General features: G+C 35.5%; 1 protein-coding gene across 1 annotated transcript in view; it reads left to right on the forward strand.

Annotated features, from left to right (window-relative positions):
* The window catches only part of uxs1 (UDP-glucuronate decarboxylase 1), a 37,451-nt gene that overhangs the window by 16,942 nt on the left and 6,851 nt on the right, over window positions 1–13,658 (forward strand). Inside the window, exons 7-11 of the mRNA XM_043248631.1 lie at window positions 1,110–1,214; window positions 3,537–3,596; window positions 6,160–6,281; window positions 12,207–12,326; window positions 12,690–12,733. Coding sequence (XP_043104566.1) covers window positions 1,110–1,214; window positions 3,537–3,596; window positions 6,160–6,281; window positions 12,207–12,326; window positions 12,690–12,733 — 451 coding nt within the window. The remainder of the gene's footprint in view (window positions 1–1,109; window positions 1,215–3,536; window positions 3,597–6,159; window positions 6,282–12,206; window positions 12,327–12,689; window positions 12,734–13,658) is intronic.

The raw sequence follows: 13,658 nt of genomic DNA on the forward strand, positions 1-13,658 counted from the left end.
TTCTAAACCTGCATAGACAGCAATGTAACCATGTTCATTCGTTTATTTTAATTTACAAGAAAATGACTAATCATTTATGATTTATTACGCACAAGCTGTGCTTAAGAGCACATTAAATTAGGCAAATATGCTACATTAAGTTTTGCTTGACCTACAGTATCATAATATGCATGCCATATTAATGTCATACAGTATGTAACAGCGTCTCTGTTGACCTGAAAAAATTCGAAGACTCCTGGGATGAACCTTCCTTAAAGAATTCTTCCTCTGTTCCTCCATGCCAACTAAAGCACAGCACCAGCATGTCTCCGCACTTTGATTTTCTATTCCTATTCAACCTCAGTCAGTCACTCTTTTGACTCATCTCTTTCCTCGGCCCTCTTTAACTGAACCGTGGCTATCACAGCATCTAGGCTGGAGAGGGTGAAAGAGAGCCCGTCTGTTTATTGTGTTTATAGTTCTGCATCCATTAGATTGACTCACCTATGCTTTGTCTGAGTCATAGCCTCTCTTTACTAATATTAATCTCTCTGCACATCAGATAAGATACAGATAGAGCACTGAATAATGGCGATGAGAATAGCAGAAGTTGTTGAACGTTTCTGCCATATATGTGTGTGCGTGCAAAATGTATTTTCATGCAGTTTGAGTTGCAATAAGCCTTGATATATCCGTGGCATTGGTTTGTGGATGAATGCCAGTAGCATTTTTAGTGCTCAGAAGTTTCTCTTGGAAGAACACAACATTTAAACAACTTTGGTGTCCAATTAGATGTAGACCTATGGAATGATTAAGATCTTGCATTAACTGTCTTTAGCCATAATACCCCCCCAAAATATAGATTTGCATTACAAGACTGCTTATTTGTTTGGAAATATGAATGGGCAGATGGTTACCATCTATTTATGTTGTTGTGTTGGATTTGCTTCAGGCCTATATCAGTATCTGTAATCACTGTGCAGTTGGATTGTGTTTATATTGGTATAAATTGAAGTGTGGGTTTGATTTTTATCTGTCCAATCTGTCCTCTGGCAAGAGGATTGGTGCTGAATGGCAAACAGCTCAATAAACAGTTTCCCCTCTCACTTTTCACTTTCTTCTTTTCTCAGTTGACCAGATATACCATTTGGCTTCGCCTGCATCGCCACCCAACTACATGTATAACCCCATCAAGACACTGAAAACTAATACTATTGGTACTCTCAACATGTTGGGTAAGTATCAGCGCAAATTTCTGTCTCTTCGTGGAAAAGCCGTTCAATTAAACCATGTTGCATTAGATGGTTCCTGATCCTTATGATGCATATGGTGGCCGATGAGTTGAAGGTCCAAATGATACTAGAAGTGAACTAAAACTATAACTTAGGCCCCTATTTACACCTCAACATCGATCGGTGCACATTAAATATGGTAAGCAGCTGAACTGTACCTGCTTAATGCAAAAGAGCAAGCCCAAGGTTATTGTGCATCAGGCAGGCATATTCATAAAATGTGGTAATCATATATGAAGTGGTTGTGTCTCTTCAGAAGACTTGAATTAAACCATTTGATTTATATGTATTAATTTTAGCATGCTATCTTGAACGTTTAAAAATGCTTTTAGTCAAACGACATTAGCTGAGGTTCAATACCAGCTGGTTTTATTTAATTGTATAAAAAGAGACATAATCTGAAGTCTCTATAGTCGCAGCTGTTAGCAATTCCATTGTCTATATCTATATACATTTTCTGTGCTTGGAAAACCAAGAGATACTCTCAACATCTTTGTTACTTAATATAAATTGGACTTCCTGAAAACATGTAACAATTTAGCTCAGAGTGATATCGAACATGTTTTATGGTTTATTTAGTGTTGTCACATGCTCTTCTACTGTTACCGATGGGGGTCTAATCTTATACATCAGAGATTTTAGAGAGTATCTGTGTTGTCCATTCAAACAATAGTTGTTTTGCTGCTTGTGGTTGAACAGTATCAATTTAGGCTGGAGTTGAAACTGTAAGCATGAAATTTTTTTACAGACAACTAACAAAGATTCCCAGTACTGTTTACAAGGCAATCCGTAACTCAAGACTGATTTTGGTGATAGACTTCTAGAGATGGAGTAAAGAGAGAAAATTGTAGTAGGTATACAAACCATTTAGTTCAATTGAATCTTCTGCCTGTCAGTTTTAGAAAGGTCTTTCAATTATCCACATTGCACTTTTTTTGAAGTCTTTAATCTGATGTCCAGTATCTGTAAGTAAAACAGTAAAAGACCATAATGTTTTTTTTTTTGTTTTTTTCTTGGTAATAGTTTTCTGAGATGTCATTTCTATGTTGATGTAAAATGATCTATTTTTGTCTCGTTCTTGCAATTCCATATAATAGCTTGTGTGGGGTTTTGCCAGGTCCACATGGAATCTCAATGCCTGTCAATCTTAAAATTGTTGTGCTTTTAATTAAAAAATATAGAATTTTCTTTCAGTTGGGGTGAGCAAAAGTAGTTGGGAAACAGATTGCAGGCTTTTGAGACGGGGTGTTTATTTTACACTTGACATACCATATATTTAAAAAAAACCAAAAAACAAAAAACAGGCGCACTTGTCAAGAAAACCTGGACTAATAAAGTGGTGCACATCTGTTAAGCAGCCCAGTTGCTTACGTTGCTTATTCTGATCACTTATTAGCCACTTTTTTGCATATATTCTGACTGTTGACATTGAAAATCGTGCATGTTTTTTTTTTATTATTATTATTTCTCGAGTTTCAGTGAATTTTTGGATTGCTGTGTCACTGACGGTGTCTGCTTGCATATTGCAATCATATTTTGTCATTCTCTTCCATGTATTTGTCCTGATCTGATCCACAGGAAATTTATATTTATAGTATTATGTCAACATTACTTGGTTACTTTAAGGAGTTAAAAATAGTTCTTAGCAACCTTGATTTACGTTCTAGTACATTTTATTTTGACAAGTTTTTGGATCCAATCTGGCAACACTGCTCAAGAAACAAGTCACATAAACGAACGCAAAGGCCTGTAGAAGCAAGTTAAAATGTCATTGTTGCTTCAGCAAATGCATTTTTATCTAAACTCACACTGTTGGATAGGTTTAGTGTAGGTGGTATTTTATTTTCAAATGCGAAATAGCATTAACTATGCTATCATGACGTTTTATTTCTGAACTGCTGTGCTATGTCAATTATTGCCTCAATAAAATGTTCTACATTTACGAAACATAAGCTTAAATTAAGTCTCAATGCATCAGTGTGTAGATAATCATTTATATTGTGCATCCTGTGCATGCCTTAAACCAAATTTATCCATTTTTTTCTAGCCAGTCGGCACATTTAATGGAAAAAAGTGAAAGGTGGATTGTTGCACACACTTTTTTTTTTTTTTTTTGACTGATATCCTGATCGTGATATCTTTGCTTCTTCCTTGCCTTTTTCTGATTGATGTCTGGTTTGAGTTTTTCTGACTCATCCAATGGGATTCACATCTGCTTAGATACAATTTAACAAGCGATTTGCTCACGTCTCTCTCTGTTCACAGGATTGGCCAAGCGAGTCGGAGCTCGTTTGCTCCTCGCCTCCACTTCAGAAGTGTATGGAGGTACGTGTACAAATGTCTCTAGCAGTGATGCAAAGGGGACAATAAATAACAAGACACGTATTGTGTAGAACTAGCATTATTATGTATATCTTTCATAAACACTTCAATTGCTGTGCTGCTGTTGGTAAATGCTGGAAGGGAGAGGGAAGGAGTGCTTCAGTCAGTTTGATTGTGAATGAGTTTGAGGTTGAACTTTATGAATGTTCTATGAAATTATAGAGAACTTGATATTAGTTGTGAATAATTGTAGTGGAAGCTGCTTTGTGGTCATCTTGAATTACCACACAAATAATGTGGTCTAAAAGGAATTTAAATATTATGGGCAAATCGGCTATGTCAAAACCTGTAGATTATACCATTTGGAGGCAAACGGTAAATGCAAAAATGCTTTCCTCGAGTCAGAATTTTGAAGATGGCTTCCAAAAGAAAACGTCGGCTCTTGAGGCTAAGGGGATGTCTAGACGATTGTTTAAATTGTTTTAGCAAGTCACAGAAAAATTAACAAATCTTCTACACATCTCTTAAATAAGCAATAATTATACTCTTGAGAGGTTGGGGCACCTGAAACAACTCAGTACCTTTTTCTGGAAAATCCTACATCTCTTTCAGATGTTTAGATGTTTTTGCTTTTTTACTGAAAACAAGCTTGCAATTGATCTTCTGTAGTTTGATGGTTGGATAATCAGCTCATTTGGGATTTAGGAATGAACACAGATCTCTGTTCATCAAAACAGAAATGTATCTAAGTTAGTTATGGACAAGGTTTTGTTGTTTGTTTGTTTTTTTGGCTTATTCTTTTATATGCTCTCTTCTTCAACCTGGACAAATGGTATTCATTACATGCAAGCAAAAAAAACACTTATCACTACAAATGACAGTTTTATCAATTCAGCTGTTGGGCCATTAATTGCCTTCAAACTTCGTAAGAGCTGCTGTTCTTTGTAACGGTGACGGTTGCTTTAAAAGATTGTTTGTCTGAATGGGCATGAAAAAAAATAAATAAATTCTGCTTTCACCCAAAACTCTACTTCAACTGTCAAAATCAGTTTTTTTTACATGTATTGAATTGCATTAAAATCCAAAAACACTGAATAGTAGTACAGTATGTTTTACGACATCAACGGATAGAAAGTTTTGCATAAGCCCTGTTCTATACTTGCATACATTTTACTGAGGGAATTATATTATTTGAATGTAAACTATAATATTAGTCAACTTTATTTACCAAAGACCTTCCTTAAAGGTGCAGCGATTAACTAAAGGAAAATCATTTACTTTCAAACTAAATAATTGTAATTAACGTGTCATAATGTGTCTGTGTCATAATTATTTAACCCCTTTTACACATTTCATTTTATAACTCACTTCTTTGTGTTGCTGGATACAAAATTGATTAAACAATTGAAATCGTTTCTAAAAAACGATTAAACATTCATGAAAATGCTATAGCTAAACTAAATTAGTTTAAACTGTTGCACATAACTTAGTCCATGCGTGTACTGAAATAGAGTAGTTAATGTGGCTAAGTCAAAAGAGCTCACGAAAAAACAATAGAGAACCAGTTGCTGTATCACATTTGAAAGTATATAGCTACAAGACGATTTCCAAGACACTAAAAGTTCTTGAACACTGCTAGCAGTCTTGTCATGTGTATAAATGTCTCAAAAATACACTGACGCTGAAGACGAGTTCATCCAAGGAATGAAATGTTCAGAGCCCTCAGTTTACTGCCAAGTACTTGCAGTATAGACTGATGAAAGGAGGAGAAAATTAGTAAAAGAGGTCAAACATGGATGTGGACTAGTCTAGTTATAGAGTTGAACTACAGTTTCAAAAACAGTAATTCTTGACCGTATGAAAGACCAATGCACCAAATGTACGTTAGAACGGTCATAGAACGTTCCTCAGTGGCCTTCCCTTCTACAGCTGCCTTTCATTTGTTTGGCATATGATAGTTTCTCGAGCTAGTGCCGCTATTATCTGTCAGTACTTATTGGAAATCCCACAACCACAATTTCATGTGTGAATGGAATTTTGTTCTCACTTGTTCAGCCACACGCAAGCACTTAATGTCTCGGAAATAACAGCTCTGTACAGCAATCTAATCTAATAGGCTGTTTCACAGCAATCGCCACATGCATTAGTCTTAATCTCGGTAATTTTGACAGTAGTGATCTGTAAAAGCTAAAGCAGAGGGATTGCATGAAAAAAGGTCTTAGGTCCTATAGAATCATTTGTGCTATATTATCTAAGTAGTAGTTTCTCAATTTTGTCAATGAATCATCAGCATGTTCAAAGGAGACACAGTTTTAACATCAGACCTAGATCTTTTTTTTTTTCTTTTTTTTTCTTTGATTTATTGCCTTTTAAATGTTTTTATTAAAAAAAATTCTGTGGCCACTGAAATGCACTGCAAACATTTAGAAAATGGCTTTTCGTTCATTTTGGCCATAGGGACATCATTTTGTAGTTATCCCTCATTTTACAATTTGAAGCGTTTGCGTTAAATGTGAACCATAGGGGATTATATATGTCGTATTTGTGTGTTTGTGTCTCAATCTAGACCCAGAGGTGCACCCCCAGAATGAGGACTACTGGGGTCATGTGAACCCTATTGGCCCCCGGGCCTGTTATGATGAAGGGAAACGTGTTGCGGAGACAATGTGTTACGCCTACATGAAACAGGTACGACAAAAATAAGATGGGGTTTCTCTCTTTGATTTTTTTTTTTTTTTTTTTTTTTTTCATCTAACTCTCAAGGTGTATTAACGTAGAGAACTATAGAAATGTGCCTTTGTATTCTTTTTCCAGTCTGCTCAATATTCTTTGCTGTCATACAAGCAAGCATAACATGAAAGAAAACGTATTATCTGAGAGCCAATTATAATTGGAGGAAGAAGTTCAGAATACATATAATGTAAAGCCATAAACTGGGCTTAGGACTTGAAATAATGATGCAGATATTGTTTATACATCAAAGGGGTAAAAATTTTATACTAGGAAGAGGGACCGATCTTTTTATGGAAAAACAAAGCAGCTTGGCAACCTCACAACAGCGTGGATGGATGCACAGTTTGATGAGAAACTAAACCATTAGCAGCATTTTTAGACAAAATTTGTAGTGGGCTTTATTCCCGTGCATATGCACGAATTTGTGCGTGACAACTGCATACAAACATTTGTAACAGACAAACCTTGATTCAGCTGTTATTTCTGTACTGAAATATAATAAAAAATAAAATACTTTAGGTGGCTTTAGAAATGTAAAAAAGTTTTTTATAGATTCCCTGGTACAGTGCAATATGTTTTAGACTTTGGATAATCAGAAGGTGGTGATTTTGTATTTAAATAGTTTTTTTTTTTTTTTTGTCATTAATGTGTATCATACTATAGCCTTTGGATGATGTACTTTTGTGATAAATATTTACGACATCAGTTAAAACCGGATTTTATTTGATGCTAAATTAAAAACACGGTACCTACTTCTCACTTTTAGTGGCTAAATACTAGAAAACTAGATGTAATGATGATAAAATAAAGTCTATTGGGTTAACTGTTAAGCACCTCGATGTTGTCTGAAGGTTGAATATCTTTGGCTGTGTTTGGTTGACACGAAGACAAAATCACAGTGATCATCTGGCTCTCTGGTTCTTTGTGGAACTTTAATTTCCTGTCTGTGTCTTCTTGTTAAACACCATGATACGAGTGATTGGCACCAGCCTTTGGTGCAGCTGATTTTATCTGTTTATCTCGGTGACTCTCAGAATGTCATTATCATATGCACCGTTCCTTCAATACTTGCATTGTCGCCCCGTGGGTCGCCACGTGAGAAACGCTCCCTCACATGTCTGATTCGAATATCATCTGTGACGTGGCATCTGGCATGTCCTTTTTAAAATGAAATTCAGTGACATTTGAGATAGATAAAGGCTGTATAAAAATGAAAAAATAAAAGTCTGTTCTTATGTTTGTTCAGGAGATTTTTTTTCCCCCCTGATTAATGTAGTTTGATGCAGTTTAGATTATTTTTGTTTGGCAAAATGTATTCCATCTTTTGGCTGTTGAACACATACTGTTGATATTTTGGAGAATAAACGTGTGCTGACAAATTTGAATTAGTAAAGTTCTGTGACATTCTGCATTATACAGTGAATTCAGTTTTTACTGAATTATCGATTCTGTTCCTGTTTTCTTTGTAGTGGAAATCATATTGTTTCGATGAAAGCCTGAGGTTGTTGTGCTGTAGCAAGGTAGCGATTAAAGGCTGTGTTTCTGTTAGCATTTGATTTGTTTCAGTCCAGCTTTAGATTAGTAATGAAAATCATCAAATCCAGAACTTAGAAATGGACTTTTGCCAGTGTTTTTGCCTGGCTTTTTTTTTTTTATTATCTCATTTCTTTTTTTGGCTATCCTGCACAAGGCGGCTCTCCATTTCATATTTATCAGTTCATCATGCACTCACACGTTCTATTCTCTGAGTCTGAGACGTGATTATTGGACTGGTGGAGGTACTTCATCAATCCCCTGCATTCATTTATGCTCAATTAGACTTACTCTTCCATTCGTGCATTTGCTTCCATCCATAGCAATTGACTTTCCTATTTATCACTGGACACTGGACAGACTCTGCTCGTCTCTGACCTCGTACTACTCCTTTGTGAGAGAAGTTAACATTTAAAGGGTTAGTTCACCCCAAAATGAAAATTGTCATTATACTCACTGTCATGTCGTTCCAACCCTGTAAGACCTTCTTTCATCTTCAGATCACAAATTAAGATAAAATCTCTACTTTGACCAAATGTCAAAAACATGCATAATAAAGTTCTTGATATACATTTTTTTGAATGAATGAATCCATTCGAATAATCTAGATTTACTATCTGAATACTCAGAGGTCATGTAGGGAGTACTACTTTATACTAGGGCTACACAAAATTAAAGGAAAAAAAGCTCCAGCATTTGAAGCACAAGTCTGCTCCACTTCCCCAGCTCTGACAGCATTGTTTTTATCACATACTCACATATGATGAATGCATTTAATTTCAGCTAACTCGTGTCTCACTTGTTTAGTTTGGGTGGTTGTGTCATTCTTCCAAGTCCACTTTGTAGATAATTAGAATTTAATCTTCGTTCGCTTTTGGTTATTCATCGGTGTTCTTTACAATTATAATGCAGGTTAGTAAAAACACAGATGTGTCACCTTTGACCTCTGTGTCCTGTGATGTGCCTTTTTTCCTCACTTGACTTAATTAGCCCACTTCAATCCTCTCTGCTCTCTCCTCATCCCGCTCTCATCGAGCAGTTTCTTTTATGAACTTCTTTGATCTCTTGGCCCTCATGGATCTGGCTTTTGTGTTTACTGTCACCTTAGTCATCGGGAGACTGTTTGCTCAGCCTGAATTACAGCTTTCTGGCTGTGAGACCAATCACTGCTATGAAAATGCGTTCTCAGTCTCCATTTGAACTAATGGAAAGCACTGATTTGACAGCTTTGTTTCATACTTCAACTCTGCGAACTGTTCCTTAAAGTTTTGATCAATGCTATTTTGACGGTATCACTTTAAGTTGGAATATGAGTTTTACCACGCATTGAGATTTTTCATTTATTTGACGCAAGTGGGTCTTTTTTAACAATTGGGACGATTTCGGAGGGATGCATAAACTCAGCATGAGATCGGGAAATGACTTGGCTGTGCAATAGCCCTCTTGTCTTACCCGTAATAAAAAATGGTAACACACAGCCTTGTAAATTTCAACTAAAATGTGCCATGCTCACGTATAGTTTGTGTAATCACACAATAGACTTGCAATCAGGCTAGTGCTTTTCCTTGTTAAAAAGGCCACTTAAGTAGGCTGTCCCTGTTTTGTCCCCGTTATGTGTAGTCTGGCATTTTTGCAGCCCATCCTTCATTTATAATGCTATTCATGGTAGTTTTCATGTTTTTATTCATGTCCACAGAGTTAATTATAGAACTACTGGACCTAAAAATCTAACTATTCCTTTAAAACTTCCAGGTTCTCTTACACTGTTTCAAGGCCAGTGTTTGATGCAGGCACAAGCACAGGTTTTACCATGACACGGCCTGTCTTTAGAGATTTATGTAGCTTATCTCATATGAAATTTTCCATTTATATGTGGTATTTTTTCATGCCTCATATTAAAGCTGTTAATTCAGTTAAATTTTAAATTATAACAGACATTTCAGAATAGAAAATATTGTACATTTTGATGTCATGGTCACGTGTGTGTATGTGTATTTAATTGATTATAAAACATATATAGTCTCATTTTATTATGCAGGGTATGGCAAAATCATATTTTTATTATTATTATTATTATTATTATTATTATTATTAGCAGTTCCATTGAATGGGAGACAGAAGTAAAATCTTGAATTATTGAATTTTTCTTTGCCTCTTCCTGTGATCTTTCTTTCCTGTGATTTTTATTCAATTTTTTCATTGATGTAACCATGTCTTTCGGGCTTCTCGCCCAATTATGATTGGAATTACTAGTTTGGCAAACTTGACACACTGTGGAGAATAGCAATGTGTTGCTTCATGATGATGGAGTGTTTTAGAGCCGTTTTCAACCTTTTCTGACCCAGAGATGCCCCATGAGACTACCAACCACCTCTGGGAGGCAATTAAATGAACATGACAGATTGACACACTGTATCTTTACTTGTAGAGCTGCCTCCTATAAGCCGACAAACCGTTAGTGGACCAGAAGAGGCTTGGTCAACCAAAGTTTTGTTAGTAACTAAAAAATCCACAGGCAAAGTCATGCAGTCCATGACCTAGTCCCATTACATCAGGCAGAACATCATAATGCTCTCCTATCCTTCATGACCTCAAATATAACGCTTCATCTGAAATATGTAAACGTTTTTTTGCTTGCATTCACGATAACAACATAATAACTCCACATGTACTTCAGCATTGTCTTTTAATAATTTTAGATCTCTATTTATAATCTTTTATAAACATGATCAAATAAAAAGTTTGAGTTTGCATAAGTTGGTCATAAGTCAAAGTTCATTACCACAGCAACATGTCTGGGTTTTTAATGTCAGTATACATAACAGGTGGCAAAATCTCAAAAAAAGGTTTGACGTATTCTTTAACGCATACAACTACACATTATTTTAGGGTTTAGTTTCATTTGTAATATTTCCCCTTTAAACTGGTATACAACTATATACTTGTTTTCTTTTATTTCCATCATCTGAAATAATCTTTTTATTCTGCTCTAAATACTTCCTTACATTGTATTATTTATTTTTTAAAGTTAGGCATTACATAATAATATGACAACCTTTATATATAGGTTTTAAGCAAAACATACATGTGCAAAAAAACTAATTTAAACAGCTAGCAATTCTTAGAATCCTGCTTTATCTGTTAAGTAACAGATGGAAACTGTAAAAATGTTGTCACCCTGAAGAGAAGTCCATATGAGTTATGAATCCATATTTCATCTTGATTGTGGTTTTTAATGCTTTAACATCACCCTTCACTTTGAGTACATAAATGAAATAATCTTATGAGTCTGATACGCAAGCAATTTTGTTGTGACGCCACAAGTAGGTGACCACCTGATTTTAAAAAGTCTTGTAAATGTAATTTTGGATGTAAACTGGGTTATTTCAATAAGCTGATTCATTATCATTGATGTATACTCTGTTAGATAGATGGATGAAAAATCATAGAAAAACCAATAATGTTCTGACAGAAAATTACCCATAGATTTTCTTTTAGATTTAAAGACTTGTCCTTCAACCCTAAAACATTACGCAACACAATGTGTAATTCAAAATGTGTGTGTATATATATATATATATATATATATATATATATATATATATATATATATATATATATATATATATATATATATATATATAAAATATGGAAAATTTCTTCATATTAAGATTTCTTTACATACTTTTTTTTTAAATGCAGTAGTAGTAGTCCAAGGACCTTGAGATATGTAACCTTACGACTTTTAAAGTGTGTTGATGGGGAATGGTTAAATATTACCATTACAGAAATAGTTGCATTGTCAACAGTTTCCTGAGATGAAATGCTAGAAATATACAAGCACTGGCATTTGCATGATGCAAAAGCATGAAAGAGTTACATTTCTTCTTCTGCGATGCTGACAGAGCTACAGGCGCTCCATCAATGACCAACCCCTCCGAAATACGTGTGGGCCACATGCTTTTTAATAAGGGAGTTTCTACTATATGGACAGGTGGGCCAATGAAAATGGATGATTAATGTCACATTTGCTTGGAATAAGATGTTGCCTGGTCACTGCTGATCACAAATGCCATCCATACTTAATGCGAGTGTGTTTAGGAACCACATAATGCATTTTCAGATCTGGCTTTAGACTACTAATGAAAAAGCGATGATATCGATCTCAGAATCTCACGTATGAATGCAGTATTGTTAAAACCAGTGAAGCTCTAGTAATACATTTTGAGCTCCAGCTGCATATAGGCTAGTCGTGAAACCCATAAACCTGGATGCTGGATGTTCACTGAATAATCAACACTTGCAGCGGATCTCATGGTGTTAATGAGGTTCGCATGTGTCTCACAGGAAGGAGTAGAGGTGAGAGTGGCTCGGATCTTCAACACCTTCGGCTCTCGCATGCACATGAATGATGGGAGAGTGGTCAGCAATTTCATTCTGCAGGCTTTACAAGGAGAGCCGCTGACGGTAAGGCCCACTGACCTCGTTAAAACCACGACCCATATACTGTGTTGATTACATCTCCCAACTCTCAGTTACTGCTTTGACTCATTTCAGCCGCGCACAGACACACAAATAGAGGTTACTTCAATTTGTAGCCTTGCGAAATTAAAAAGTGGGGCGTCCATACAAAACGATACCATACAGAACCTATCAAAAACTGTCATCTCAAGTCACTTGTTTGTATTATTTTTTTGTGGGCTTGGAAATTAATGATTAATGATTCCCATAAGGCTAATTTTAATGAACATTTTATATTTTGATATTTTTTGCATAATGTCATGTGCTCCGCTGTATAAATAAGATTGTGTTTGTTTGACATTTTTTCAGGTTTATGGTTCAGGTTCTCAGACGAGAGCTTTCCAGTATGTGAGGTAAGCACTGTTTAGACGAAAAAAAAAAAAAGAATAAATCTATGGGTGGGTTTTTATTTTAAACAACAAAATACGGGAGCATAATACTATGAAGGGCTGATTTTCTGTCATTTTGAACAGTAAGCTGTCCACAAGTGGATTGAAACCAAATTATCTGTGAAAGATGTGTTTAAAGTCAGCACTCAAAACAAGGAAAAGAATCATTTGGCTTGTTCTGTATGAATACGTAGTGTTACAAATTTGAGGGGCGACAAAACTAATGCCATGAACAAAGATTTATGTAACGCATCCATCTGTCCCTTTTTTCCCCACGTCCATGTTTTTTTTTTTTGTCTGTGTCACCTCTTGTTTTCCGTGTTATTCCTTCTAGTGTTACTGTGCATGTCAATGATAAGAGCAGAGAAAAAATCCCATCTGGTCTCTTTAATGTCAAAAGAACAAGAAATGCGTGAACAAACAAAAGTATTAACGCGGTTCCGTGTTTTTTCTCAATGAAATGAAGCTCTGGGAAAAACAGACCTTCCTGACAGATTGCTTCGTGGTGTTTTCAAGGACGGAGGTCGGCTTTTGATGGGATTACTAATGCTTTCGGGTAATTGCGTTGAAGGCATTTCAAAGGCAGAACTCTGTTTTTTTGATTTAAAAGGCTGCAGAGTTTGTGTACAGACTGAAAATGTGCTGGTGCTTTGGTGGAAGCGAACTTATCAGTTATTAATGGGTTTTGGACTGATGTGATATCTGTGGAACTGTGGTGTTCTTAGGGAGGTGAGACATACAAATGACCAGAGGATATCATTGAATAAGTGTGTGTGTATGTACATTTAAACATATACTTTATTCATATGTTATATTAAGTCTAATGTCTTCCCTATACGTATAGATATACACACATCTAAGTTTTAAAAGTACAGAATTTATAATGGTT

Source organism: Puntigrus tetrazona, chromosome 9 (genome assembly GCF_018831695.1).
Source record: "Puntigrus tetrazona isolate hp1 chromosome 9, ASM1883169v1, whole genome shotgun sequence".
Classification (NCBI taxonomy): domain Eukaryota; kingdom Metazoa; phylum Chordata; class Actinopteri; order Cypriniformes; family Cyprinidae; genus Puntigrus; species Puntigrus tetrazona.